Source organism: Xylocopa sonorina, chromosome 11 (genome assembly GCF_050948175.1).
Source record: "Xylocopa sonorina isolate GNS202 chromosome 11, iyXylSono1_principal, whole genome shotgun sequence".
NCBI classification, from domain to species: Eukaryota; Metazoa; Arthropoda; class Insecta; order Hymenoptera; family Apidae; genus Xylocopa; species Xylocopa sonorina.
In genome coordinates this window covers 7,666,562-7,692,427 of record NC_135203.1, presented here as the reverse complement: position 1 = coordinate 7,692,427, position 25,866 = coordinate 7,666,562, and the positions used below count along the sequence as shown (strand labels likewise).

Sequence of the window (25,866 nt, the reverse complement as noted above, 5' to 3'; positions counted from 1 at the left end):
GTTCCGCGTAGCCCACATCCTCGAAATTTTCCTACGTCGCTGTTTCACTTCGGCTCTCGCAGCGCATAGGCACACCTCGAGAATCACGCGACGCGTAACGCCAACTTACTTTAGCGATGAGCTCACCCCCGTCTCTGCTAGCTGCACAAAGCTTCATTTCCTGCTCCCAAACTATAAACACTTCTCGAAGTTTCGTTCGCTTTTACGACTTCCTCCGAGCGTGTACGAAGAGTTTCTTAGCGTTTACGTTTCACGTTTGATCAGCGCGGAAGCTAGTTACCTGGCTCTGATTTAATCACAGCGTTCACTCCGAGAAACGGAACGGCGCTTGGATTTTTCTTCTTCCGCAACCACCGACCAGAGCGTAACCCCCATGCGCTCGCGTCGCGTACCAATTCGTTCCCGGTGGTTGATTATATCCACGCGAGCAGCTCGACGGAAGCGATTTCAAACTTTCGCCTGGAAATTCTAACGGCGCGAATAAACGAGCATAAATATTTTCGCGCGACGGCAAGTCGAGACGAGTTAATATTCCTTCTGCTTCTGTATTACGCTCGAGACATTGTTACTGCAACCAGCAGACACCTTCGAAAGTTGAGCGATGAATTAGCTGCATGCGTACTTGTCCCAACGTTTACAACTGCTGTCGGTTCTTCGCGCTGGAAAAAAAGTTACCCCGTCTCAGACGATCGAAATTTTCGTACTTTTCATCGATAAAACACTGGCGACAAATACGCTGGCAAATTCCCCGCTTATCCCGCTGGGTTTCTTTATCAACTTCCGGCTTTTATATCACCATCCAGCAGAGAGTCTCCAGCTGGTTCGACGGTGAACGTGGCCGAAGCACGCGCGACCTGTCCTTCGATATTATATTTCATACGGGGTAGTCAACTCGCATAAAGTTTATTATTTAGACGCGTACAGCTTTGAAAAACGGATATTCCGTGGTAAGTGTAAAGTTCGCCGGAGCCCGGTGCTCTGTTCCGCGTCGGGAACTGTTTACGGACGTTAAATAGAGAATGTCATTCGCGGGAAGTTACCGTGGAAAACTTCGTTCCCTTTCCCCTACGGTGATTTACTTCTGTTCGAAATTTTTTTCCGCCGCTAATATCTCACCGCAAAGTACCAGCCAGTACCTCTATTCGTTAACAGTGTACGCTTTGATATATTAACTTTCTATTCTCCCGTTCCTTCCACCCTCTTCCCTCCTCTCTCGCCGCTATTACTTTTCCCTCGTCGTCGTTAAAATGCAAAACGCTCAGCCGGTGGATTAGAGAAAAACTCGTTACCTCGTGGAACGTTTATCGCGTGTACATCGCGAAATTTAACCGCGCATCAAGCACCAATTACGCGTAAATACTGGTCGGTACAAAGGCGAGTTTAAAACTCGCGGCGAGATTCCGTGCTCTTCTATTAGCCGTTGTACGTTGCGGTGGGGGGTGACCAGGCGAAGGGAAAGGAAGAAGGGACGGAGGAGGAGAGAGAAACGAAATTTCCAAGCAACGGCCAATGGAAAAAACGTTTTCTGCCAGTTTCGGGAATTTAAACGGCGTACGAGAGGCTTGAATTTATGGTCTGTAAAGGCGGCCCGATAAAAGCCGTGCGGATATCTCTGACGCGGCTGGTGGACGCGCGCAATTTCCACGAAATTTTCCGGGGAATTTCGTCCAACGGCCTCCTTTTTCTCTATCAGCTTCGAGTTTATATTTTCGTTCCACGGCGCGGGCCTGACTTCTGCGAAGAAATCCCCGAGGGTACCCTGACGTTTCCGTATTTCCAGGATAGCCTGACAACGGAGCGATAAAGTGAAACGGTGCGGATTCCCCGTGAATGGCCGCAGGCTCGGATTACTGCCGCCTCCATTCGACCAGTGATCTTGCTCGTTGTAAAAATATATTTATTCAGCCCCGTAAACCGAACATTTCTCATCTCTGGCTCTGTTCTTCGCGCGTCAAATCTACGAGACTCCCCACTAATTCCATTATTCGATTCGATCGTTTCGGGATCGTAATGTGAAAAATGGATGCCTCTTGAATTTATGGGATGTTTTAGAGACTCGTACAGACACGGAACATTGACACGAACGGGTCTAAGACTCGTGGAACTAGTCGCAGTCGTTCCCAGATTAACAGAACCTGATACAGATATCCGAGGATCTCTATAATCCAATACAAACGTCATCAGACTTACGGGATTCGTTATGCGCAACGCTGGACTCGTGGGATAGGGTATAAATCGTATCGAACCCGTGATAGCTCCGAAATAGGGTACTCTGTACCCGATATAACATAACATTGATCACTTTGAGCTTGCACAAGTCAATCGGATCCGTTCGAAATTTGGAAAATGTAATTAGCATCAGCCGGGTTTCGTAGAACCTGATTCAGACCATCCTGACTTTCGAAAAGGCGACGAGCGTCTTGTCGAGTTTCCAGAACTCGATTAACGCTATCCCAGATCCGGAGAATTAGAATACGGCCATTCTGCGATAATTATAGAACTTGATTAGAACCGCAACGAATTTGCAGAACTAGGTACGGATCGTCGTGAACTCGCGCGTGAATGGAAAGTGTGTCTCCTGTGCTACGTATGGTAGCGCGGTACCAAAATGGACGACGACATTGGACCGCGCAAAGAAAGTGTCTCCGTATCGATTTAACGGTTTCAAAACTAGACAACGAGGCTCTGCGCGAGGGCAATGCTGTGTAGGGACGTGGTCACAAAGCACTGGTCGCTATACACGGCAGGTATATACATTCCACGCGTAGGGACATGCCACGACGTAGACTCGCCGAAGTCAATTCACGTCCCGCAAACGAGCCTTCACGCGCGCGCTCTAGCCGCGTTCCAATATCTAAGTAATAATTTTAATGAAATTCCACGGCCCGTCGCGGTCTTCGAATTTCAATTCACGATAAATAACAGCTCGCAGAGAAGAGCCCCGGTGGAAAATGTCTGGATCTCCGGGTACACGACCGCCTGGCTGCCGATATATTATTTCGCTCGGTCAGAAAACGCGGTCGAATCGGTCCGACTCTATTGGACGAGACGATGGCGGTATGAGTGGGAGGAGGGGAAAAAAAGAAGGCGGAAGGAACAAGTGGAGTTGGCGGAAATAGAAATAACGCGAGAGTATTCGAGGGAATGAAAATTCTCCGATGGATAATGGGAATTTTTCACGGCGAAGAATGCGGTATCTTCGTGCGGTGAATCGTATCACGTGGCGATACCTCGAACGGTGCATCGACGATTCCGATTTTCCTTGAGTCGCGTTTCGATATTCCAACGAAATGGACGTTATTTCCCGCGCAAACGCGAACCGCATCGCGTGTATGGAATATATCAGACGAACGATCCTCGTCACCGTCGTTTTCTTTCCATTCGAGGATCGTGAGCACGGATCACTTACCTCGATGACTTCCGGCTCCGTTTAATTCGTTTATTAATTGGCCGCGATCGAGCAGCGCGACGACCTGTTACGCGATTAATTTCACGGAAACTTCCAAGGGGTTGAGGGGGTGAAGTCTCGCGGAACGTAATTACAGACGATGTGTATTTGATACGCGACACGCGAGAACATTTTCTCCTCCGGCTTTCACGTTAATTAATATCAGTTCGTTCGCGGCAACGTTACAAGATTTATAGCGCAGCCGAGACCGCGGAAATTTCTCTGACGGGGATCACGAAGCGCCGTAGGGGTTCGCAGGGTCTTGGAGGTAACGATGGCGTCGCGTTGTTCCCAGGGAACGCGGTACCAGCAGGTGGTCCTGAAACTTTGCGTTAAGTCGTTCGACGCGCGGTGCCTTCAATTCCTGTTGCGAAGGTGGAACGTACGACTGGTTATTTTTTTCAAAGCACTCGGCTTCGTTCCTCGCGGCACCGCGCTTTTCCTGCCCGTCTGTAATTCAATGCGCGATGTTACGCCTCGCACGCGCTCATCTTCTCGGCAAATAATGAAGCTCGCGACTTACGGCCGTGCATTATTCAACGCGTACGCGTATTGCTCTTGGATCCTGTCCAAGCTGTTCCGTGCTAACGGCATGGCAATTAATTGCTCTTAATTGGACTTTATTATTGCGAGGACAGTCGAATTTTACATTTCGGTTTCCTTCCTTCTTTTTTTTTTTTTGTTTCTCGCTTCGAAATGGAACATTTGCTGGAAATTTAAGAGGGGGAGTAATTAATTACTCATTCATAAAGTATTGTGCAAGAGTTTCGGGCTATTCATGTCACTGGTCTTTTAATGACAGCTACAGGAATAAATTTTTGTCTACGCTCATTGTTCCACTGTTCATGGTGTGACGATTCTCAAATTCATTCTCAAAGTAAACTCCTGCTGATACATTTTTTTTATGGGCGCAGCCTTGGGAGATGAGAAAATTTTGTTCCTAAACGGACATTTTTCGCGAGACGATTAATTCAGCTCGATGAAGTCGTCGAGAGGGGTAGGAACGGGAGTCGAGGACAAGATCCTTGGTAGTTCGTGCAGGGACAAGAACGTAGCGAGAAAGTATCGTCGGTCCGTTGTAAGCGAGACCCAAGGTGATGAAATAGCTGGTAGAAAAAAGGTGTCGGGTGTGAGAGCGAGACACGGATGAATGAAGGTTGGAAGAGAGGAGGCGCTCCGTGGAGGAGGTCCGCAAATAAGGAGTATGGGGTGGAGAGTTGCGAACCAGAAGAATGCTCTTGACGTTGACAACGATGGAATGAAACTGTCGCTGGAGAACACCATAGTGTCTCTCTGTCCCTCTCCCTCTTTCTCTCTCGTCCTCTCTGTCTCTGTACCTTTCTTGTCGTTACCCTCGTTGCTTGCTTTTTTACCGAGGCTAGGCGTACTAATTTCGTGCTCGCGGCAAATGGACGTAGTCGTGCAAACTTTTAAAAAAAACTTGCAGATCGTCCGCCTGGACGCGCGGCAGCGTTTATGAACATTTGCAACGCGTTCTCGTTCGAGAAATTTCTTATCCCCTTCATCCGTTTATTTCAGCTTCTCGCCGCTGTCCAAAGGGTGGAAAAGAAAGTGGGCAGCTCTTGAACGAAAGGCTCGCGTAAATAATGATTGTTGTTGGATGCATTTATTACACGCGAACGCGCCGTTACGAGAACTAGAACTCGCCCATTGAAGGAATGATATATTAAGTCCAGTTACGAGGCTCCTTTGTTCGTACTTCGTTATGAATTCTGTATAAACAGGGGTTAACACGAGAGATGTGCACCCTCCAGCGTACATACTTACACGTACGGTACCAGCTCGGTTGTCCACTCGTGTGTCACTGGTTGAACTTTGAATATAACGCGAGCACATTAAATTATAGTTCACGGTTGACGCGAACGCGGTCACGCGCGTTATTCGCCGGAGCTTTTCTAATTACGAGCTGGTCTCAATCGTACGAGCTGACTGAGGACCAACCACCCACGCTCTATGGTCGCCCTAAGCAAGATGATTCAATTCGTGGAATTCGACGAAAGGGAGAAAGCGCCTATACGTAACCGCATAGTCGGCTCGCCTAATGGATCCGGGATACCCGATGATCGATAAATCGACGCGTGCAGTTAAAGCGCTTGGTCGATGGCCAGCGATTAGGAGATAGGTAGACAGCCATAAAGTACCGGCTTGGGAATGACTTTATTTTAATAAAGACTCGCTAAATTGCAAAGCACTTTGCTAAAACGATTACGCGCCGGGAAATTGCTTTTAGCGCCACAATTACGTTCGTACGTCGCCTTCCACCGCCGCGATGCGCCGCTCGGCGCAACCGTGAGGCGGGATCCTGGTACCGCGCTTCTTTCCGTTCCGCTCGGCGCCCCTCTTGGCCTTTTACGTCGATCACGTCCCGCGTCCGACACCTTCCTACCATGGATCCTCGTTTTCGCGCGTTACACTGATTTTCCTACATCGCGCACGTGCCTGGCATTCGCGAATGAAACCTAGACTTCCGCCCCGTCAGTCTGATGCGGAATCTCCATCGGAGGATAGCCAGCGAGATAAAGGCTGAGAGTTTTTTGAAAACTTTTTCCACGCGGTTTCTCATTCGATCTGAACTTAAGACGAAGATACCAGGGATTTTTAATTTCTTCCGGCAGGCTAGTAAATCAGCTGGCTCTTTTGATATCGCCTCGTTCGATTTCCGCCAGGCCAGTCGGAGACCTTGTCCCCAGTTCCTCGTAATGGGTCACGCGTTTCACAATCGGCAGTTTCTTCGCGACGGGGAAATGGCACGTCCATTCCCTGTTCGTAAACTTAATTGTGAACGGAGGGAATTGCTTCCCGGTTCCGTTTCATCGGCAGTCGGATAAAGGTAATTCCGCCGTAGCCGCGAGAACAATGTTACCCGACTCGATCCGACCGGGCAGATATACTCGCTGGATGACCCAATCTTCGGACCGGGTCCAAGTCCGTCTTCCATCTCCGGGCTTTATGCACCGTTTCTCGCGAAAACTTCTTTAATCCTGCGAACGTTCGACGTGGGGAGGCGTCTCTTTCCGATATCGGCCACTGTCTGGGGCGAGAGTCGAACGCTGGCGACGTGCAAACCGAAACAAAACCGGAAAGAGCGCGAGCGTTAACCCAGCCGGAAATTACGAAGCTTCAGAGAGAAGAAAAATGCGTCGCTGTTAATTGCGTTTAAATCCCTCGAATGAAAAGAACGGCTCTCCAACAGCCGTGTAGGCTTTTATCGTTATTCGAGCTGGCTTGTCTTTAATCCTGAAAATTAGAGGCCACTCCTCGCGTTTATTTTTCATTATTTTTGCCCCGCGGAAACACTGAAAGAGGATATTAGATAGGAGACGGCGGAAACGGTGGAGGACAGACGAATTTGAACGAGGGTGGAAGGACGCGAGGTTGCATATGACGTTCGAATGCGGGTGAAACCGGCTAGATGGTTGGCTGAAACGAAGGGTTACACGGGAGTGAGAGAGTGAGAGAGAGAGAGAGAAAGAGAGAGGGTGAGTGAGCGAGGGTGGTTGGTCGCGGGTGGTTTCTGGCGGCGGGATCAGCGAGTGTAAGACTAGAATGAGAGGCAGACGTGGCGACGGGGCCGTGAAGCGAATCAAACGATTTTACGCTCCAAATTCCAGCTCTTTGAATCAGCCAGCGTGGAGAAGCTCGTAAGAAATGGCAAAAAGTACAGTTATTTCGTTTCCCGCTGAAGTGCCTGTATTCGTTTCCCCGTATCGAGTCGCTCCTCCTTCCGGCGTCGCGATTGAAGATTATGGGTCAACGAGAAGCGAAACGATGCGTACTTCTTTACTTGCGAACGTGAAGTTTTATGGTGAATTAAATGTTCGTGGTTATGTCTGCGTCGAAGGAAACCTTTCGTCGCTACTCGAACGTGTCCGGATCGACGATTCGCGAATAAATCCCGATACCGCCGATCTATAGAATCAGTGTACCGTCAAACTTGTGTTTCTGGGTACTCGATAGCCGCCAATTAAGAACAACTATCTGTTTCAATTTTTGTAACGTATATTTAACTTCTAAATTACAACTATGTACAAGTATCTCGTGGTAAAATTGATGTGTGTGCTGATGCGTCGTGGAATGAATGATTTTGTAGAACTAACTGAGGGCGAAGATCTGTCTGGTTATATAGAGTCGTCGGGGGTGGTTGGGCTGGTGGAAATGGAAGTTGTGGATCAGTGATTGGTGAGGTCCTTGGTGTGAGGGTGTGTCGAGGTAAAGGAAAAGTAAGGAGTGGGAAAAGGCGGAAAAATGCTAAAAAACATGCGGGTAGGTATAGAAACAAGAGGTAAAGGTAAGTGCAGGTCTGTCGAATCTGTTGGAGCTGTCCATGTGGTCACAGTCTGTTTGGGTGATTTCGAGGGTTGTGGAAGGTCAGGAGATTTACGACACGGTGCATGCTACTGAGATAAGTTAGGGCCAGGAATTGCAAAATGTGTGTAAAGTCACGTACCATCTGAATTTGGCACCCAGATGGCGAAGGAAAACTAAAGACCCTTCTCAAAAATAGCAGCCATTCCGACCGTGGCATAAATCTCGTAATGAATTATGGGATGAGTTTTGAAGTATATGGTTTTCGGGAACCGAACATGCCGGCCCCCGTTGAACTATTGGTTCAACTAGAAGTATGAATGTGAGTATGGAGATGAATGAATCAATCAAGAGGTAGCGGTGCTAAACTTCTGGCGTTGCGCACGATGGTTGTCGTAGAGGTCTTCACTGTGACGGTTCTAACGATGCCATCACGTCCGGGGTGGATCTGGATGATTCTTCCCAGCCTCCATTGTAGTGGTGGTAAGTTGTCTTCTCGAATAACCACGAGCATGCCGTTTTGTAGCTTCTGGTCGTCACGGGTCCATTTGGTTCTTGTGTGAAATCCGTTTAAGTATTCCTTATGCCACCTCACCCAGAAATCTCGTCGTACCTTTTGGATGAGCTGCCACCTTGATAATCGGTTGGCTGGGGTGTTGCTGAAGTTGGTATCAGGTAGATCAGTAAGGGGTTGACCGATTAGGAAGTGACCTGGAGTCAATGCGGATAGGTCATTTGGATCGCTTGATAGTGGTGTCAAGGGTCGTGAGTTCAATACGGCCTCTATCTGCACCACGAATGTGGAAAATTCTTCGAGGGTGAACAATGTCTCTCCTACTACCCTTCTCAGATGGTGTTTCATTGATTTGACGGCCGCCTCCCACAGACCTCCGAAATTTGGTGACCGAGGTGGGATGAATGACCACGCGATGCCCTCTTGTGCTGTCATTGCGTTGACCTTGGCTTGGTGAACGTCTGATTGTAATAGCTCGAACAACTCCTTCAACTGGTTGTTTGCGCCGATGAAGTTTGTGCCGTTGTCACTGTAGATTTGGCTACACTTTCCTCGTCGGGCGATGAATCGTCGGAGCGCGGCTATGAATGTGTCAGTAGTCATGTCGGTGACTACTTCTAAGTGGACCGCCTTGACTGCCAGGCAAACGAAAACCGCTACGTACACCTTTACGCTGTTCCGGTTGCGATATTTCTTCTCCTTGATGAAGAACGGTCCACAGTAGTCCACTCCCACGACGTTGAATGGGCGAGTTTCTGTCACTCGGGCAGCGGGCAGATCTCCCATGCGGATGTTGGAATGCGGAGGGCAGAGGCGGTAACATCGGACGCATCGACGAACGATTTTTCGTACCTGATTTCGGCCGTCTAGCGGCCAGTATCTCTGGCGGATGTTGTGTAGCGTGGACAGAATGCCTGAATGGAGGTTGCGGATGTGTGCCTGTTCAATTATCAATGATGTGATGTGGTGTGATTGTGGAAGAATTATCGGATGTTTGCGATCGTAAGTGAGGTTTGAATTTTTGAGGCGCCCTCCGACGCGTATCAGACCATCTGGATCCAGAAAAGGACTGAGAGCATTTAGTTTGCTTTCCGGTCGCACCCTTCCTTCCTTTAAGTCTTGCATTTCTGATGGGAAACATTCGGCCTGGACCAAATAGAGAATGCGATTGTGTGCGGCCGCCAATTCTTCAGGCAACAGGTCGGATGAGTGGTTGTGTGTTCGTCGAAATCTCAGGCAATAGGCTATAACCCTGGTCAATTTTGCGAAGCAGGAATAGCGGTCCCAGATTTCGTTGGATTGTAATTTGGTGGTCAGACATACTTGCCTTTTGACTTCTGGAAGAGTTTCAGGTTCACTGAGTGGTGAGTTCGGCCACTGATTCTCATCCAGGGTCAACCAAGTAGGCCCGGAATACCATGACGTAAGATGCGTAAAGTCCCCGGGGGACACTCCTCTGGATAATAGATCCGCTGGGTTGTGCTCCGATGGGATATGTCGCCACTCCGCGGTGTTTGTTTTGTCCTGTATCTCTGAGACCTGATTGGCTACGAAGATTTTCAAAAGGGATGGTTGGGTATGTATCCAGTGTAGCGTGATGGTCGAGTCGCTCCAAAAAATTGTTCTCGTCGGTTTGATGTTGGTTGCTTGTTGGACGGAGTGATATAGCCTTGCTAGCGTCAGAGCGGCGCATAGCTCTAATCGAGGTAAAGAAATTACCTTGAGCGGTGCAACTCGTGTGCGACTACACAGCAAGGTACACTGCACTTGGCCTCTCTTGAACGTCCGCAGATAGATGCATGCTCCGAATGCCTTCTCACTGGCGTCGCAAAAGCCGTGCAATTGGATGTCGTCTGCCTCGTCCAGTGTTGTTTTCCGCGGGAAGGCGATGTTGTTTAGCTGACTTAGCTGCGTACGGTATTCCTGCCAGGCCGTGTGAATTGTAGATGGAACTGATTCGTCCCAATGTAGTTTCAGCAGCCACAGTTGTTGTAAGAGAATTTTTGCCTTGACGACCACCGGACCGAGCAGACCGAGTGGGTCGAAGATTTTGGCGATGTCGGATAGGATTGATCGTTTGGAAATGTGGTTGCCGATGGAAGCTGGACTTACCGAATAATTGATGGTGTCTGTTTGTGAGTTCCAGTAGATGCCGAGTGTTTTTATTGTCGCCTCTTGTTCTGATTGGAGAGGGAGCCGTATAGCCGCTTCTGGTAGGCCTTCCAGTAGTGTGCGGTCGTTGGATGCCCACTGTCGTATGTTTATACCGCCTTGCTTTAGTAGTCCAATAACCTGATCTCGGAGTTGTATGGCTTGGTTTCGGGTTTGTGTTCCGGTGATGAGATCGTCTACGTAGAGGTCTTGTTTTAATATATTGGCTGCCAGTGGATATTGCTCTGCTTCATCGTCGGCTAATTGGTGGATGCATCGCGTCGCTAGATATGGAGCAGCGGAGAGTCCGAACGTCACTGTGTTGAGGTGATATGGTTGAATGTTGCCGCTGGAGTTCCTCCATAGGATCTTCTGGAAACGGCGGTCCTCTTCTCGCACAAGGAACTGCCGATACATCTTCTCGATGTCGCCAGTCAGCACGTATTTGTATAATCGAAATCGTAGGATGAGTGAGAATAGGTCGTCTTGGATGGTTGGTCCGATCAGTAGCGTGTCGTTCAGTGACAAGCCGGACGAGGTTTTTGCCGACCCATCGAAGACAACACGTACCTTGGTCGTTTGACTAGATTCCTTTATGACGGCATGGTGCGGCAGGTAGTATCCTGGTTGGTCGTCGGTAGCGGGTGATAAGTGACCGAGGTCAAGGTATTCTTGAATTACGGCTGTGTATTCTTCCCTTAGCGACGTGTCTCGTTTCAGTTTGCTTTCCAATGAGTGCAAACGCTTCATAGCGGTCTGCCGCGAGTCGCCCAATTGATTGTGATTGTCCTTGAATGGCAGGGCTACTACGTACCTGCCGTTTTCTAGCCGTTGTATGTGCTGTTTGAAATGGTTTTCTGCTGCTGCTTCGTCGAGTGAGAGATGTGTTTGCGTTGCGCCTTCTTCTATTTTCCAGAACCTTTCGAGATCAAATTGTAGTTCGGCACTGTGGTATGTTTGAGATGCGGGTTTTGCCTTGTTGCCATGTTCGAGAATGCTGCCGCCGATTATCCAACCTAGCTGCGTCTTTTGCAGTATTAAATCTGTGTTTTGTGTGGTTGATAACTGGATTTGACCTACGCTGAGAAACGATAAGGTTGGTCCAGCTCCGATCAGCATTTGAACCGGTGCTGGCTTATCGAAGTTGGGGTCAGCTAGTTTAATGTTCGCTGGTATTGGAATGTGTTCTCGATTGATTGACTGGCTAGGAATGAGTGTTGATATGGTTTTGATTATATAGAAGGTGAGTGTCTTGCGAATGTTTGAGTGTTTTGATTGAATGGTGGTTGTTGTGTAGTGATTGCATGTGGTATGTAATGAATTTAGTGCTCCTACCGGGACCGAGCAGCGCTTCCTTTGCAGGTTGAGCTTGGTTGCCAGGGCTTCAGTGATGAAGTTGGCTGTGGAACAGGTGTCTAGTAGTGTCCTGCAGTCTAGAAGCGTACCTGTCCTGCCACGCACCTTTATGACTGCGGTGGTCATGACCTCGGCCGTGGTCAGGTTGGCGCTTAGTGACAGGTGCTGAGGGGTCCCGGGTTCCTTGAGTCACACTGTTGGCTCCGTGTCTGTTGAAGGCTCTTCAGTTTCTTGGTGTAATAGAGTGTGGTGCAAGCCATCGCATATCCGGCATTTCATGGATCTGCATTGACTTGATGAGTGACCCTTGCGTAAGCAGTTTGAGCACAAGTTTGCCTGTGCGATTGCTCTTGCTCGTTCTGGTACTGATTTGCTTCGCAATGATTCGCAGTCGTATATCCGGTGTGTGCTACTCTTGCATAACGGGCAGGCCATGATGGAAGTGTTGAATGTATGTTGAGGTCTGGAACGGCTTCTTGTAGCTTCCGTGGTATAAGGTTTTGAGGCTATTTTTGCGAAGGAGGTGGCTTGCCTTGCGTTGTGTTCTCCTGCGTCAAGGTGTCTGGCCTTGTCCATGAGGAAGTCGAGAAGACAGTCCAGTGTTGGGATTTGGTCGGCGACGAGTGTTTTCTCGAAGTCCATTCTTGTCTCCCGATCTAACTTGGGAAGCAGGTTCAAAATGATCACAGTATCCCATGTGTCGACCGGTTCCCCGAGAGATTTTAGGGATTTTAAGTGTTGTCGAACATTGTTGGTGAGGCGACGTATCGACGATGACGAGTTTCGCTCGATGGGTGGAGTTTCTAGTATCAGCTCGCCGTGGCGCCATACCATAACTCTTTTGTTCGCGTAGCTCCGGTTTAGTAACTCCCATGCATGTGCATAATTATCTCCCGTGGAGTCCACTGCGTTGATTGTTTCGGCTGCCTCGCCGGATAGTGCGGATTTGAGGTAGTGAAACTTTTGGGTGTCTGTGAGACATACCTGATTGTCAATGAGGGAGATGAATTGTGCCTTGAAGTTTAACCAGTGCTCAGTTTTTCCTTCGAATCGGGGAAGATCAATTTTCGGAAGCTTCACCCCGTTGGGTCCGCTAGATGTCATCGATGGGGAGATGCATGATGATTGGTTCCCCGTAGTAGTTGGATGCTGTAGTTTTTCGGCTGCTGTAATGAGGTCGTCGTACTGCTCCTCTATGGTCTCTCGTTCTGCTGCTTGATTGCTTGCCGTATCCAGCAATTCTATCGCTTGTTGCACTTCTTCGAACGACTCGAAGCTTTTTGCAAGTCGTTTCACCTTCACCGAAAGTTTGACTGGATCTGGTTGATTTGCGTAGTCGGACAGGTAGTTCTTGAATTGGGTCAAGTGACCCTTGATGATGGCACGCCGTGCGACGAGTTGTTTCATCTCACTATTTGCCATTTTGATGAATTCACTGTTTTATTATATCACTGTACAATTACACTGTGTATCCGGCTCGAAGGACCATAAAATGTACCGTCAAACTTGTGTTTCTGGGTACTCGATAGCCGCCAATTAAGAACAACTATCTGTTTCAATTTTTGTAACGTATATTTAACTTCTAAATTACAACTATGTACAAGTATCTCGTGGTAAAATTGATGTGTGTGCTGATGCGTCGTGGAATGAATGATTTTGTAGAACTAACTGAGGGCGAAGATCTGTCTGGTTATATAGAGTCGTCGGGGGTGGTTGGGCTGGTGGAAATGGAAGTTGTGGATCAGTGATTGGTGAGGTCCTTGGTGTGAGGGTGTGTCGAGGTAAAGGAAAAGTAAGGAGTGGGAAAAGGCGGAAAAATGCTAAAAAACATGCGGGTAGGTATAGAAACAAGAGGTAAAGGTAAGTGCAGGTCTGTCGAATCTGTTGGAGCTGTCCATGTGGTCACAGTCTGTTTGGGTGATTTCGAGGGTTGTGGAAGGTCAGGAGATTTACGACACGGTGCATGCTACTGAGATAAGTTAGGGCCAGGAATTGCAAAATGTGTGTAAAGTCACGTACCATCTGAATTTGGCACCCAGATGGCGAAGGAAAACTAAAGACCCTTCTCAAAAATAGCAGCCATTCCGACCGTGGCATAAATCTCGTAATGAATTATGGGATGAGTTTTGAAGTATATGGTTTTCGGGAACCGAACAATCAGCCTTGTATTTGAAATTGAGTTTAACCTCGTAATTCCTTGTCGACGCGTAAATCTTCGACGTACTCGCGTTAAGAGTTTCGTTAAACATCGCGCAGGGTTATCGCACCCGCCGGCTGTTAGCGTTATTTCGGCTGTATTTCACCATCGGCCGGGTGCGGCCGGCTCCTCCCATTAATGTGCAAAATCGTGTTTGCAATAGTAAAATACAGTTAAGCAAACACAGCTGCGCCGCGTTACGTTCTCTCAACGTAGTTTAATGACGCTGCAGGCGGCTTACTCTCGGTCTCTTTACATCTCGCTAATTAGTAAATATGTTGCGTATTTGCAGTGTACAGCTTTATAAAGCGGCGAGTGCTCGCGCGTCGCGGCCGTTTCCGATGATTTGCACGGCAAACGTTTACTGGTTTGGGGGAACTTTGTCCTTTCATCGTCCTTACGTAATCCGACCTTTCAAGATTTGCCTGTTGGCCGATATTTTCCATGCGCGCAATTGAATTCCGCCAGGCGAACTCGCAATTTCGACACTTCAAGGCCCTCAGTGGCAACCGACACTTTTTTCGAGCGGTAGCAATTTTTAAGCGCGAACGTTCAGCTTCACGCAACACGGCTGAGGTCGTTAACCGTGTCCCTTTCTTCTGGGCCTGGACCAATTCACCGGTTTCGCGAATCGTTGCAGTTAGCGGCGCGCGTACCACGTACACACGTACATTCGTGGCCATTCAGCGGACGAGTCTCGCGGAAAATCGGGGCGAGAAAAAATGTTCAATATTCAAGCGGCGCGCAGGATCGGAGAAAGGAACCGTCCGGGTGTGCGACGAACGGCTACACCCGTAAATAAAATAGAATGCCAGCGTTGTATTTATATTCTCTTTGCGGGGGCGACGATTCCTTTGCCCGTCCCCCGACAAAATTTATCCTTGCTCGTTTTTAAAGGCCCGCGCGATCAAAGCGACTCCCTCGTCCGGAATAAAGAGAGAAAGAAAAAAAAGAACGTTCCCATCCAAGCGCGATCTGTTTCGTTTACACCGATTACGACGTCGATACGCTGTCAGCTCCAAAGTTTCCTCCGCGAAATCCCTCCGCACGGTTTGAAACGGTGCTCGCACAGGGGACTCGTTACGTGTCTCCCGCACGCGTTACGAAAACCAGCGGTAACGAGAATAAAAGCCAACGGGGAACGTAGAAAAGAATAAGAGTATCGACGTGTATAGAGAAACGTTCTCCGCTGGCAGGCACGCATCGCGTGTTTCACGATTATGTACGACGCAGGACGCGCACCGTCTGCGAGGACTTTCATTGAGCGGACAAACCCCTAGGCACGGATTCGAGAGGGAAAAAATCGCCGATACGAAGCGTGGGGGGTTTGGGCACGAAGCAAACGGGAGGGACAGGGGTGGTTTTGGGGGTGGGTGAGAGCGTAGAACGGGCAGTCTGCCAGAAAGGACGGGGGAGAGGCGAAAGGTGGGATGAGGTCCGATCGTGGACTATGCAACGGAATAGAGATAGATGGAGATGGATAGGAGCGAGACAAAGCGTCGGAGAAGAGGGCTGATGGATCGAAGAGAGAAAGACGGGCTAGAGTTGGCTGGGATACGCGGATAGCGGATTGGGATGGATGGGTTGATTGATTGGGCACGCTTGTATTGTTTCAGGAGGAAGCTGAATCGACGTAACGGTCTACGCCAGGATGGCCAGTTGGCCGCTGAGAATCGTAGTTCTGTCCAGCGCCCTCATCCTTGTCCGCGGTAAGTAAGAACACAAATCCTCCCGGTTTCCGCCGGTGGAAATCGTTGCCGTCGGACCGTTTCGTTTCGTTTCGTCCCGTTTCGATAGTCAGCCATTTCGCCGTCCGTAGCCGAGCAATACCGCGAGGTACGCGTCTGTTCTACCAGAAAGAGGGGGTTGAAACGGGAAGTGCGTTTAGCCGGGTAAATATTTGCGTCGTTGAACGCTTAGCGAGAAAATGAGAGAGGCCACCGTGTTTTCGCGAAACAAGTAGATATTTGGCCAATAAAGCGACTCTCCTCGCGAGAGGAATAATTTTGCCATTTGCTGCCACTTAACGGTCGTGTTTAATTCTCCTATTTCCGGAGCACGACTCTCGTCGCGACTCTTAATTTTCCAGAATAACTGGAAAGACTGTTCCCTCCTAATAACTCTCGCTCCATAAATCAGTGAAAAAAGTATAGATTTAGAAACTTAATAGCTTTCCCCAAGTGTTCGAACGCAGCAGCGAGTAGATCGTTTTTCCTTCCGAGGTACAGGTGTTTCTTTTTTATCAAGAGTGGTAAAAGTTATGAGCAGACGAACGATACAAGAAAGTTTTAATATCGCGCAGTCGGCCTTCGTATCGAGTCGAGGTATGTCGGTTTACAGGGTCGGCAGAGAGAACGTGTATTTGCCTCGGTCGTTTTCGAACGCTCTTCCCTCGACAGAGATGAACTCCGAGTCTGTTTGCCGCCGAAGTGTCCAGTGATTGATTTTCTGCCACTCGACGGTCCGTTCGCCGTTGCTCAACCACGTGACGAAAGCACTACCGGGTGTCCGTTTGAATTATGTACGCCAGGCTCGCTTATCCAGAAATCCATCACGTCGTTAATAATAACTTCTCGTGTAATTTGTAAGCGAATCGAAGAAGTGTAACTTCCCTACGGCGCTCGGCTATCCGGCAGCCATCGAACTTTCGTCATTAATAACTTTCGCCTTCTCGAACCGACGAGGCGATCGTTCGTGCCTCGGTCATCGGTTAATAACTATCCAAAGCGTCTACGAAGTGGCAGTAATCGCGTTTCAAGCGAGCGATACTCGTAAATAAAGGTTCGCTACGGGTACCTTTTCCAACCTTTACGTTATTTAAATGATCGTCGCATGGCGAGCGGGACGGAGACTTTCCCGCTGTAATTCGCCGAAGTAATTTCGTTTCGCAACGATCGAGCCATCGAATGATGTCTTTGCCATTCGCTCGTTCGCCCGCTCGCCCCTTTTATTTATCGCACAGCCATAAACGTCCCTCGGGGTATTAAATCCCCGATAAATTCACCGTATTTCGCCCGTTGACAATTCGAGCTCCGCTGGAAAAACACGTAGACATCCGATCTGTGGAAGATACTTGTTGCCGTTGCATCTTCACTCTTGACTTCGGAGTCGTCGAGTTTTTTCAGTTTGGCCTTCGTATATTTCCTCCATTTTCTCGTCCACTATCATAGTTAAGGTCCCTTAAGCAACATTAAAGTAATGCCACGGCCTTCCGCGTAATTAAACGCCGTACTTTGAGAACTGAAACGACATAAACTTTCGAGTCGAGTTTACGAGGGTTGAAAAAGTTAGCTGATATTGAATATCATTGAGAACGCGTTTCAGTGTTGCGCAGCCCCCTCTCGCACCCCCTTCCCTTGACACTCGTAAAAACTTTTTAATCGACGTCACTCGCGAATATACCGTCCCCGTGTTTTCTTGCCTTCTTTCACTTTATCTTCCGCCTCGGACTTGGAGAGCTCCGAGCACTGGGTACGCGTTGTCGCGCCCCTTTCGTTCTCCTCTATCGACCCTCTATCCAGGCAGAAAACGCGGCGGACGCGCTCCTTCCAAAGGAATTCCTTCCTCGGATCTCCGAGAAATCGGCTCGCGAACATCGAACTTGTGTTATCCGAGCCGCGAACTTCGACTTTCGACGGGGCGGCCGCCCGCCGTCAACTCTCTTCCGCCAGCTCTTCTCACCCTCGAAAAGAGAGCGCGAGCGAACGACGAAGGGGAAAGGGACGTTCTCACACAGACGCGGGCACGGCTCGGATACTCGCTTGGAATGCAGGCTACGTGCACGGATCCGGTGGTTGCCAGTCGGTTTCCGACCGTGAGCCATCGCGAAGGGGAAAATAGTGGAGAAGAAGCGTGGAGTGATTTGGAAGGTAGTTGCACCTCGCCAGAGGGGATGGGGCATCGACCGAGAGTGAAACGGCCAGGGAGGGAAGAGATCGGTGGAGCGAAGGAGACAGTGGTGGGAAGAGGATTGCGGGGTAGAAAAAAAAAGAAGGAAAAGGAGCAAAAGGAAGAAGAAGACAGGAGGCGGGGGTGCGACGGTGGTGTTAGCAGCGGCGATGGTGGCTTAAACGAGGAAGGAGGGACGGGGTGCTTTCTTAAAGATGTGAGTCGGGGCGCACTTGTTGCGCGGTGAAGGAGTATGGGCTAGGAGGAAGGAAGGAAGGAAGGAAGGAACAGGCGTGTGCAGGCTCGGGAATCGTGCGAAAGGTGGGGTCGTACGGGGTGGCTCGAGACGGGCAGGGGGACGAAGAAAAACGGCGCGGCGAGCGGAGAAGGAGATTTGACGGTGAGAGTCGCAGGGGGTAAGGCGAGGAAACGATAGGGTGGCGCGGGGGTGCAGATACGGCTGGGGAATCGAATTGATTCTCTTTTACGGGCTCGCGTTACTTTTCTTTACCGCCCTGCGATCCTTACCTCTTGACCGTGCTCTCTTCACAGCCTTTTTCACTCCGCCTCGGCTCTCTCTTCCGCGCCTGTTATTTATTTATCAGCTCTCGCACGTAGCCTTCCTCATCCTCGCGTAAAGGACCACACGAGCCACCGTTTTCTACCTCGCCCCTCGTCCCTTCTTTCTTGGCTCTCTCGCTCTCTGACGGGTCTTTACCATTTTTCCACCCTGGTCGAGGCCACACGACCCGTTGTACCACCCCAGCTTCCATCCCCAATTTCTTTTGCCGGTCGTTCGACAGTGAAGGCCAGGTTTTTCGCATCGACGCGAGGAATCGACACTGGGCAATTGCGCCCGGGGGCCCAAGAAGACTTATTGCGATTCCTAGCGGACAACGGTCCTCTAAGGCGTTCACGATCGATTCTCGTATCGCGCGACCAATCGCGGCGGTCTATCGGTTTATGAATGAGTATCGTGTATCGGGAAAAAAAGTAATGGCCCACTCGGACGATCGATCGCGAGTGGACAACCGAATCGGTTTTCCCTCGTTCTACTCGCGAACAATGGACGAAAAAATAGTTACGCGCGCAACGGTTCGCGCAACGCGATAATTTATTAATTCAAGACGGATTAAGGGTAGGTGAAAAAGCTGAGGGAGAAGAATGGAGCTCTTAAGTTTATTAGCCGTGGAACAAAGTCGAAGGCGCAACGGCTACACCCTCGACGGGTCTGACAGTCCATTGAACTTCCGGCTTGAGAGAATTCACCACGTTACTTATTTATCAGCGTCTATACGTACGTGTAGTGGCCGAAGCCAACGGAAGCCAGTGCAAAGAACCACGCGACTATCACCTCCCGGGTAAAAGGCACTTTCCGCGCGAGCAGATAGAATCAGCCAGCCCGGATTGGATTGGAGCCTCAAGGAAAAACTTATTGGGATTCCTCACGGATATAAGGGTTTCTCAGGGATGCTTTCGTCTGGAATTTTGGTGCGAATCGATCGATATAGTCGCACGGCTTCGTTATATTAAACGAACGACTGACAATTACATGAATAATTTCGCGAAACTTGCTTGTTGCGTCGTGCCCTTCAATCGAGAAGAGTAAACGTGAAAAACGCGTGCGAGTTTCCCAGGAAATTCAACTCGCAGACTTATCGACACAACGTTGAATAAGAAGCGTCAAGTAACTACTTGGATAGAAAGTAGCAATTCCAAGGTAGCCATTCTTTTTTTTCAACCCTCTATCCTCTTTTCCTCTCGAGCTTGTCGCGAGAGAAACGGAGGTGAAATATTTCTCTGTCGCGTCTCGAGCGTCTCGCAAAGAAAATTCTTTTATACACAGCGACTATGCTTCACGTCTGTCTCTTAAAACTTCGTCTCCGTGTCTGAATATCGATGGTACACGGCATGCTTGTAAACATGCACACGTTCGTCGTTCCGCCATTAGTCACGGGAACTTTTTTCCCCCTTTAAACGCGCGAGAAATCTGTCTTCCAACGAGATGGTATTCCGTTCTGTTCGGCTCGTCGATCGGTACTCGATCTTCTTCCGGCAAGCGTGCAGTCGTGTCATCCGGTAAATTCGTCGTAAATTAACATAACACGGGCTTGCGCAGACGCTGGGCCACAACTGGGAAATTTGCTGTGGTGACACCTTTATTGATTTCAAGATAATCGCGGTCTCGGCGTATCACGCGACTTTGCCAGAAATGGCTCGACAGGACCGGCGAACGTGGATATTGTATTCGTGAGTTGGTAATTGCGACTAGGATAGATGTCCCCCCTTCCTCGCTCCACCTCTATTCAACGATCCGTCGATCTATCCAATCGTGAAACCCCACGCTGGAAACTCTCCAACATCATTTAGGATGTCTACATTCACCGTAGAGTTCGATTGGATTTGGTTTTCCGGAAATTTAACTGAGCGTGTGATTTCGAGAAGTTTTACGGGACGCACCCCAGTCGGAACCATTTTCGCGGCCTGGTCACCGATAATCCCCCGATAATGTTTGCGTGGATAAGCGCGCACGCGGGTCTACCACCCCCTCGATCTGGAGGAAGAAAATCCTCGGGAGAGGAGCTCGACGGATTTCCCTCCTCGCGAGTTCACCGGGATAAAGGATTTCTGTTTCACGTGGAATCGAGCAACCTCGTAAGTTCAATCCGAATTTATCGAACGGTTAATTGAAATGAAGCGAGTAATCCGGTTCTCCGGCGATTTTTCTGCCGCGTACTAGTCGGCGAAGAATCCGCCTTTTATCGGGCCGAGCGAACCTTCGAAGCGGCAGGAAACTTTCGCAAAAGAATTCAAATTAGTCGATCCACGGAATTTAACTATCCCATTCGAGGTTCGCTGATGAAATTTTCGCCCGAGAGTATTGAACTCGCCTCTTCTGCCCAACCCCCTGTTTCGCGCCGACGTGTGCCTTATTTTTACACTATCGATTTCCTTCGCCTCTTTGACGTTGGATCTTGCATTATTCAACGATCTCTCCAGCCACGCGCTATTTCGATTCCTCTCCTACACAGGACATTACAGATGCCCGCGTTAATTCCGTGCGCGCTGTCATTATATTTTTCCACCCCCCCTCCTCTTTCGTCGAACATCGATCTCCCGTTGTACGAGCTCGCGTCACGTTAATTATTTCATCCAGCCGCTCTTTGGTACGTCTGCGCGATCATTTCCCGGGTAATCTGATCCGGGAAAGAGGATTTTCGCTGGCCGTCCCTTTTCAGGAAGCAGCCACCGGATCAGCGGGGCTCCATGAACCGTGTACAATGCGTGCAACACCGACGTGAATTATGCTGTTCCAGGAACTTCTGAATTATATATCGCGACCGCAATTGTTGAGGTTCTCCAGACTCGCCCGGCGGATTTAATTAACCGATTTAATTATCGTAAGGCGAGCAAAAACTGCTGGCTACTCGCTTGATTAAACGGAACACGATTTTTACTTGACTAACCGAGATAAAAGATGATTTTCATAGCTGGAAATGTAATCGCAGATGTTTACCGTATTTCCATGATGAATGATAAACAGAACGACAGAGGGATGCGAACGTACAATGATGGAAAATAGCGTGAGAATTTATATGATGACCATTTCTTCTGGCGCAGTAGTATAGCCAAGGTTTTGTCAGACGGTACGTTATCATCGCTCTGCCACTTTTTCCAACCTGAAAAAAGAATTCGAACATCAAGCAAACCGCTCTATTAGCCTTGGAAAATTAGTCGAGGATGCATAACGGGAGGATGTAAAGATCAAGAAGTGAACGACGAAGGGAAACGTAAAATCCAGAGGAGCCGTGGAAAGCGAGGAGGCTCCTTGTAGATTCACGTCGCGAGAGCCATTTGAACGTCTACGCGCGATGTCTCGGGTCTAGTCGTGGACGTTTCCTTTCGCGGCAAGTGTTAAATAAACAAATTTACGGCGAGACGGCGCCACGGCGAAAGAAACGAGGGGTACGTGCCAGTATCAACACCGGCGGACGTTTAGTTTCGCTGGGTGTCGCGGAGTCGGCGCAGATGGCCCCGACACGATCCTCTGTGTTCAAGTGTCGCAGACATTTAACGAAAGGCGACCGTGAAAGAGGCGTCGGGCGATAAACGGGCGTCGTTTTCGCGCGACGTCGAAACGACGTCGCCTGCTACGGGTGCTAACGAAAAGGGCGCGCCTGTAACTGTGCTGCACGGGCGCAACCCTTTCTCCGCGTTTCTGTTGGAGCGCGCGGGGTTTCTCTTCCCCTCCCCGTCCTGCCAACCGTTCCGTCGTCAATTGACAAAAGGCCCAAGCGTACGAGTTCTCCGGCCCGTTAAAAGGGAACCGTGTGATGCACTCATTTATTTTAATTTCTACGCGACCTGTTCAAAGGACGCGGAACTGGTCGCGACTGTCGGATCGAGGGAATTTCTCGTTAATTTTCATATTATGCCAACGGATACGGGCACGCGCGATCCAATGGCTCGTGCGGGGCATTATTGTTCGCGCGGATGCTGCAACTGGCACGCCAGGCGGACGGGGGTTTAATGGAATATTTTTTTTAATTGCCTGTAACGATAGGAGGTCGGTGTTTGCCTTTGACTGGGCAGGTTAATAAATCAACACAAATATTGCTTCTACCGGTGATAAGAGACGATACACGGCCGTTGCGGGCTTTTCATTCGCGCTGGCAAGCCGAATCGATATTCGCGCACGCGAGCAAGGATCGGCAAAGGTTGAGCGTGGCGTGTATATTAAATGTTCGAAATTGCATCACGAGAAAGCTAATACGGTTTCGAGATCGTGGCGTACGTCTGCTCTTTAATATTACGATTTATTCGAACGAAATAAACTGGCCGTGTGGATCAGTGACAAGCCCGGGGCCACCGCGGACATGAACACGCGCGCGTATCCATTCCTGTGTTTCGTAATTGCTTAAAATTACATAATATTAATCATTTAAGCGAACCAGGACGAATGAAATTAAATCGGTCGACGTCACGTGATCTATATTAAATCACCGTGTTACGGACGACCGTGTACGAGCATTTTTCCAATTCAACGAAAAATTCAACCAGATATCCGTACCGATCAACGCAAATTTTATTTCCCATCCCGCATCGAACGACCAAAATTCTGACAGAAACCTCGCGAACGTGAAGTTTATCAGGGACGAAGGGTGTACACGGTGCGTATCGTTTAAACACACACACACACACACCCACGTACACATTCGACTAATTCTAATTCCAAACTGACCTACTACCGGAAGCATACTCTAATATCTTCTCGCGAGTTGCTCTTGGAACGCCGCGAAGGTAGACAAGCACGTAAAGCCGTTAATGAAAACATTTCTCGAATTACGTCCGCTCTAATTCCTCCGTTCGCACCGTCCCGCGATATGTTAATCGCTATCGATCGGTCGAGGAACTTCCGACTCCGCGAAACTTCTAATTAAACCGAAGAATGCCGCGGCTGAAACGAAACGGCGAAGGGTCCAATTCCCGTAGCCGGCTTAGCAAACGTAATTGCTACAGTAGCGCGTCTGGAGGCCCGCCTGTGCACCAGGGGTGGGCGCCGGTGCTCGTTCGGCTAATGACACGGGGGTCATTAATCGCGACGCGAACGCCCGACACTCGATCCGAGCAATTAAGCCGAATTTTTCATTCCTCCGCGAGCGGCGTCGCGCGCGCTCAGTTTCCCAGGCGATCCACGATTTTCATTTCAGCCAGGCGATATTTCATCGTGCCCGCGTAATTTGCAACATTAACGCGCCGCCACCGAGCACCGTATAAATCCGCGCGGTACACCCAGGCCAGCGCGAACCTCGCGGACGGTTCCGCCGCGTGGAGAACGGTTTTTCAAACGACCCCCGCCGTTTAAGCCGTGAGCGTGGAAAAGGGCTGGCTGGTTTTCATACACGCACCCCGAGCCTAGCCGGGCTCTGTTGTTTATAAATTTCCTTTCTAGCTGCGTCGCGCGATTGCACGTTTCACAGCCGTCCCGTTTTCAACGGAGAGTCGAGCGTTGCCCTTTTTGCTCGCGTTTCCGCCGCTAAACTCTGACGTCTGACGGCCAAAGGTCGACGCGGGCAACGAAACGGTCGTTTGGCGAACTCGCGCGATCTTCGAACCGCTTGGCGGCTGGCGAGGGTGGCTACGGGGCTGGCGGAGGGATTCGTCGTCGAAAAAGTGTCGAGTGCTGGCGGGTTACGTGTGCACGTACGTTATGCACGTTTACGACGGTTTTCGCCGGGGCTCTTTGTAATTCGGTTCGCCGCGTTCGCACGTTTCCCAGCGTCCTACATTGTCGGTGCAATTAAATCTAAGTGGGTCGCAATTTGAAAATTCTCGGCACAGCGACGTATTGTTTGCTCTTATTTAACGGAAAGACGTAATTTGTGGCCCCCGGCCGCGGACGAGGGTCCATTCACCGTGTAAATTTTAAGTAAAATACCGGGAATTAAACGCGGCACTCGTTCTGGGTTCATTACAGACCCAGGTCTACGACCTTTTTGCTCAATTATAACGGTACTGCGGATCGATCGTGATTGTATCGAATTTATTTAACTAAATATTGCGCTCGTCGTGCAGATACTCGAATGATACAGGGTGAACAAGGTAAACGTTGGTTAAACTCAGCGCATTTCGTACCGTAATTACAATACGGAAATTATCTGAAATCATTACGTTTCCGCGTAACGCAAACAAAAATAACGAGTTATCGAGGGGCGTGTAATTATTATTGTATGAATGCATCGCACCCTTTGCGATTCGTTGCTCGGCACGCGCGCTCGCGAATTAACGAGGAGGTGGCCATCGAGTTTATCCCTGCGTTTCTATTTCGACTCGTCGTTAATTTCTCGACCGCGCGGCAAGTGACTCGTATATCGATCCGGCTCAATTTCCGTTTCCTCTTTGCCGCGCTGGGTCTTGTAATATGGAAGACGCCCCCGCGACGCTTTCACCAGCACAATCCCCCGGCATTCTCTTCGCGGGACGCGGCATTATTGGTAAGGCATTGAAGTATACCGAGCCCCCGTACAGTGTTAGGCTTTCACGGGGCAACAAAAGCGATTAAACCGCCGTGACACGGTTATGACGTCTGCTACAATAAGCAGGAATATTCAATAGGCGCCGCGGCACCGTGCGCATTGATAATGCTAATCACGTACTTACGTTCGAGCGGTGTTATTAATACGCACGGACGCGCGACATTCTCAGCCAGAACACGCGTGCCTCGAAGCAATTTATCGTACCCAATTTCGACGTCGATGCGAGCTGTGAATAGCAACGCTAGCCGGCAAACGTGTCGCTGCGCCGTGGATCCGATGGATAATTTTTTTCCTTCTTTCATTTCTTCTTTTTTTTTTTTTTTTTGCTCTTTTTCATCAACAATCCCACGACTTCACGGTTCTCGATTCGACGAGGGGAACCAGCCACGCTGCAAAATTTTCTTCCCACGAACGAGCCCCGCCGTAATTGAACGCGGCCAAAGTGTGTCGGTGACACTCACTTAATTCCGCGTGTATGGCCGTTGAGAGGAACTGGCTGCTCCTTTTCGCATTTTATATTCATCTGAAAAGTTTCTTCTCCGCGGTGATACAAGCTGGAATAAATGTACCAGTCAAGGAAAGGCGAGACGATGAGGATCTCGAGCGTGGATCAATTTGGAAACGAAACGTTTAAAACGTCCACGATACAACATTATAAATAATTTTAATTGTCATCTCACTGTTCCGTGGTATGAAATTATGGCTATCTGTCTCGTGGAAGAAAAAATAATTCCATTAATACTTGTTATAATTCTCCACTTTCCTCTTTCCGCTATCTAAATTAGACTGTCCAAGAACAAAAAAAGGAGGAAAAAAAAACAGATTCGAACTATTTTGCATGCTGGCGCTTTTCAGACCCAGAGAGACATCATTAAGAAAGTCGGGAAGAGTTCGTCGATAACGTTTAACGTTAAACGCGATATCCTTAGCGAAGGGGTCGGCGAGTCGA

At 49.3% G+C, this 25,866-nt stretch overlaps 3 protein-coding genes across 12 annotated transcripts in view; 1 reads left to right on the top strand and 2 right to left on the bottom strand.

The window, feature by feature from the left end:
* Positions 1-25,866, top strand: part of LOC143429099 (cell adhesion molecule Dscam2) — a 132,325-nt gene that overhangs the window by 17,277 nt on the left and 89,182 nt on the right. For 6 of the 10 annotated variants that reach the window (XM_076904514.1, XM_076904512.1, XM_076904511.1 and 3 more), the window contains exon 2: positions 15,609-15,701. In XM_076904514.1, the coding sequence (XP_076760629.1) occupies positions 15,644-15,701 (58 nt within the window). In that variant the 5' untranslated portion in view covers positions 15,609-15,643. Of the gene's footprint in view, positions 1-15,491; positions 15,702-25,866 lie in introns of those variants that run through there. The other 4 variants (XM_076904520.1, XM_076904515.1, XM_076904517.1 and 1 more) reach the window with 1 other exon arrangement.
* LOC143429305 (uncharacterized) lies at positions 8,118-11,921 on the bottom strand. The gene has a single exon (XM_076904839.1). It carries the CDS (start codon positions 11,919-11,921, stop codon positions 8,118-8,120), a length of 3,804 nt encoding a protein of 1,267 aa, XP_076760954.1.
* On the bottom strand, positions 11,985-13,217 carry LOC143429304 (uncharacterized). The gene has a single exon (XM_076904838.1). The coding sequence runs from the start codon at positions 13,215-13,217 to the stop codon at positions 11,985-11,987; it is 1,233 nt and encodes a 410-aa protein (XP_076760953.1).

Bases quoted from the DNA above. Each gene is read 5' to 3' on its own strand.
- LOC143429305 (XM_076904839.1), bottom strand. From the start codon at position 11,921: ATGACCACCGCAGTCATAAAGGTGCGTGGCAGGACAGGTACGCTTCTA.
- LOC143429304 (XM_076904838.1), bottom strand. From the start codon at position 13,217: ATGGCAAATAGTGAGATGAAACAACTCGTCGCACGGCGTGCCATCATC.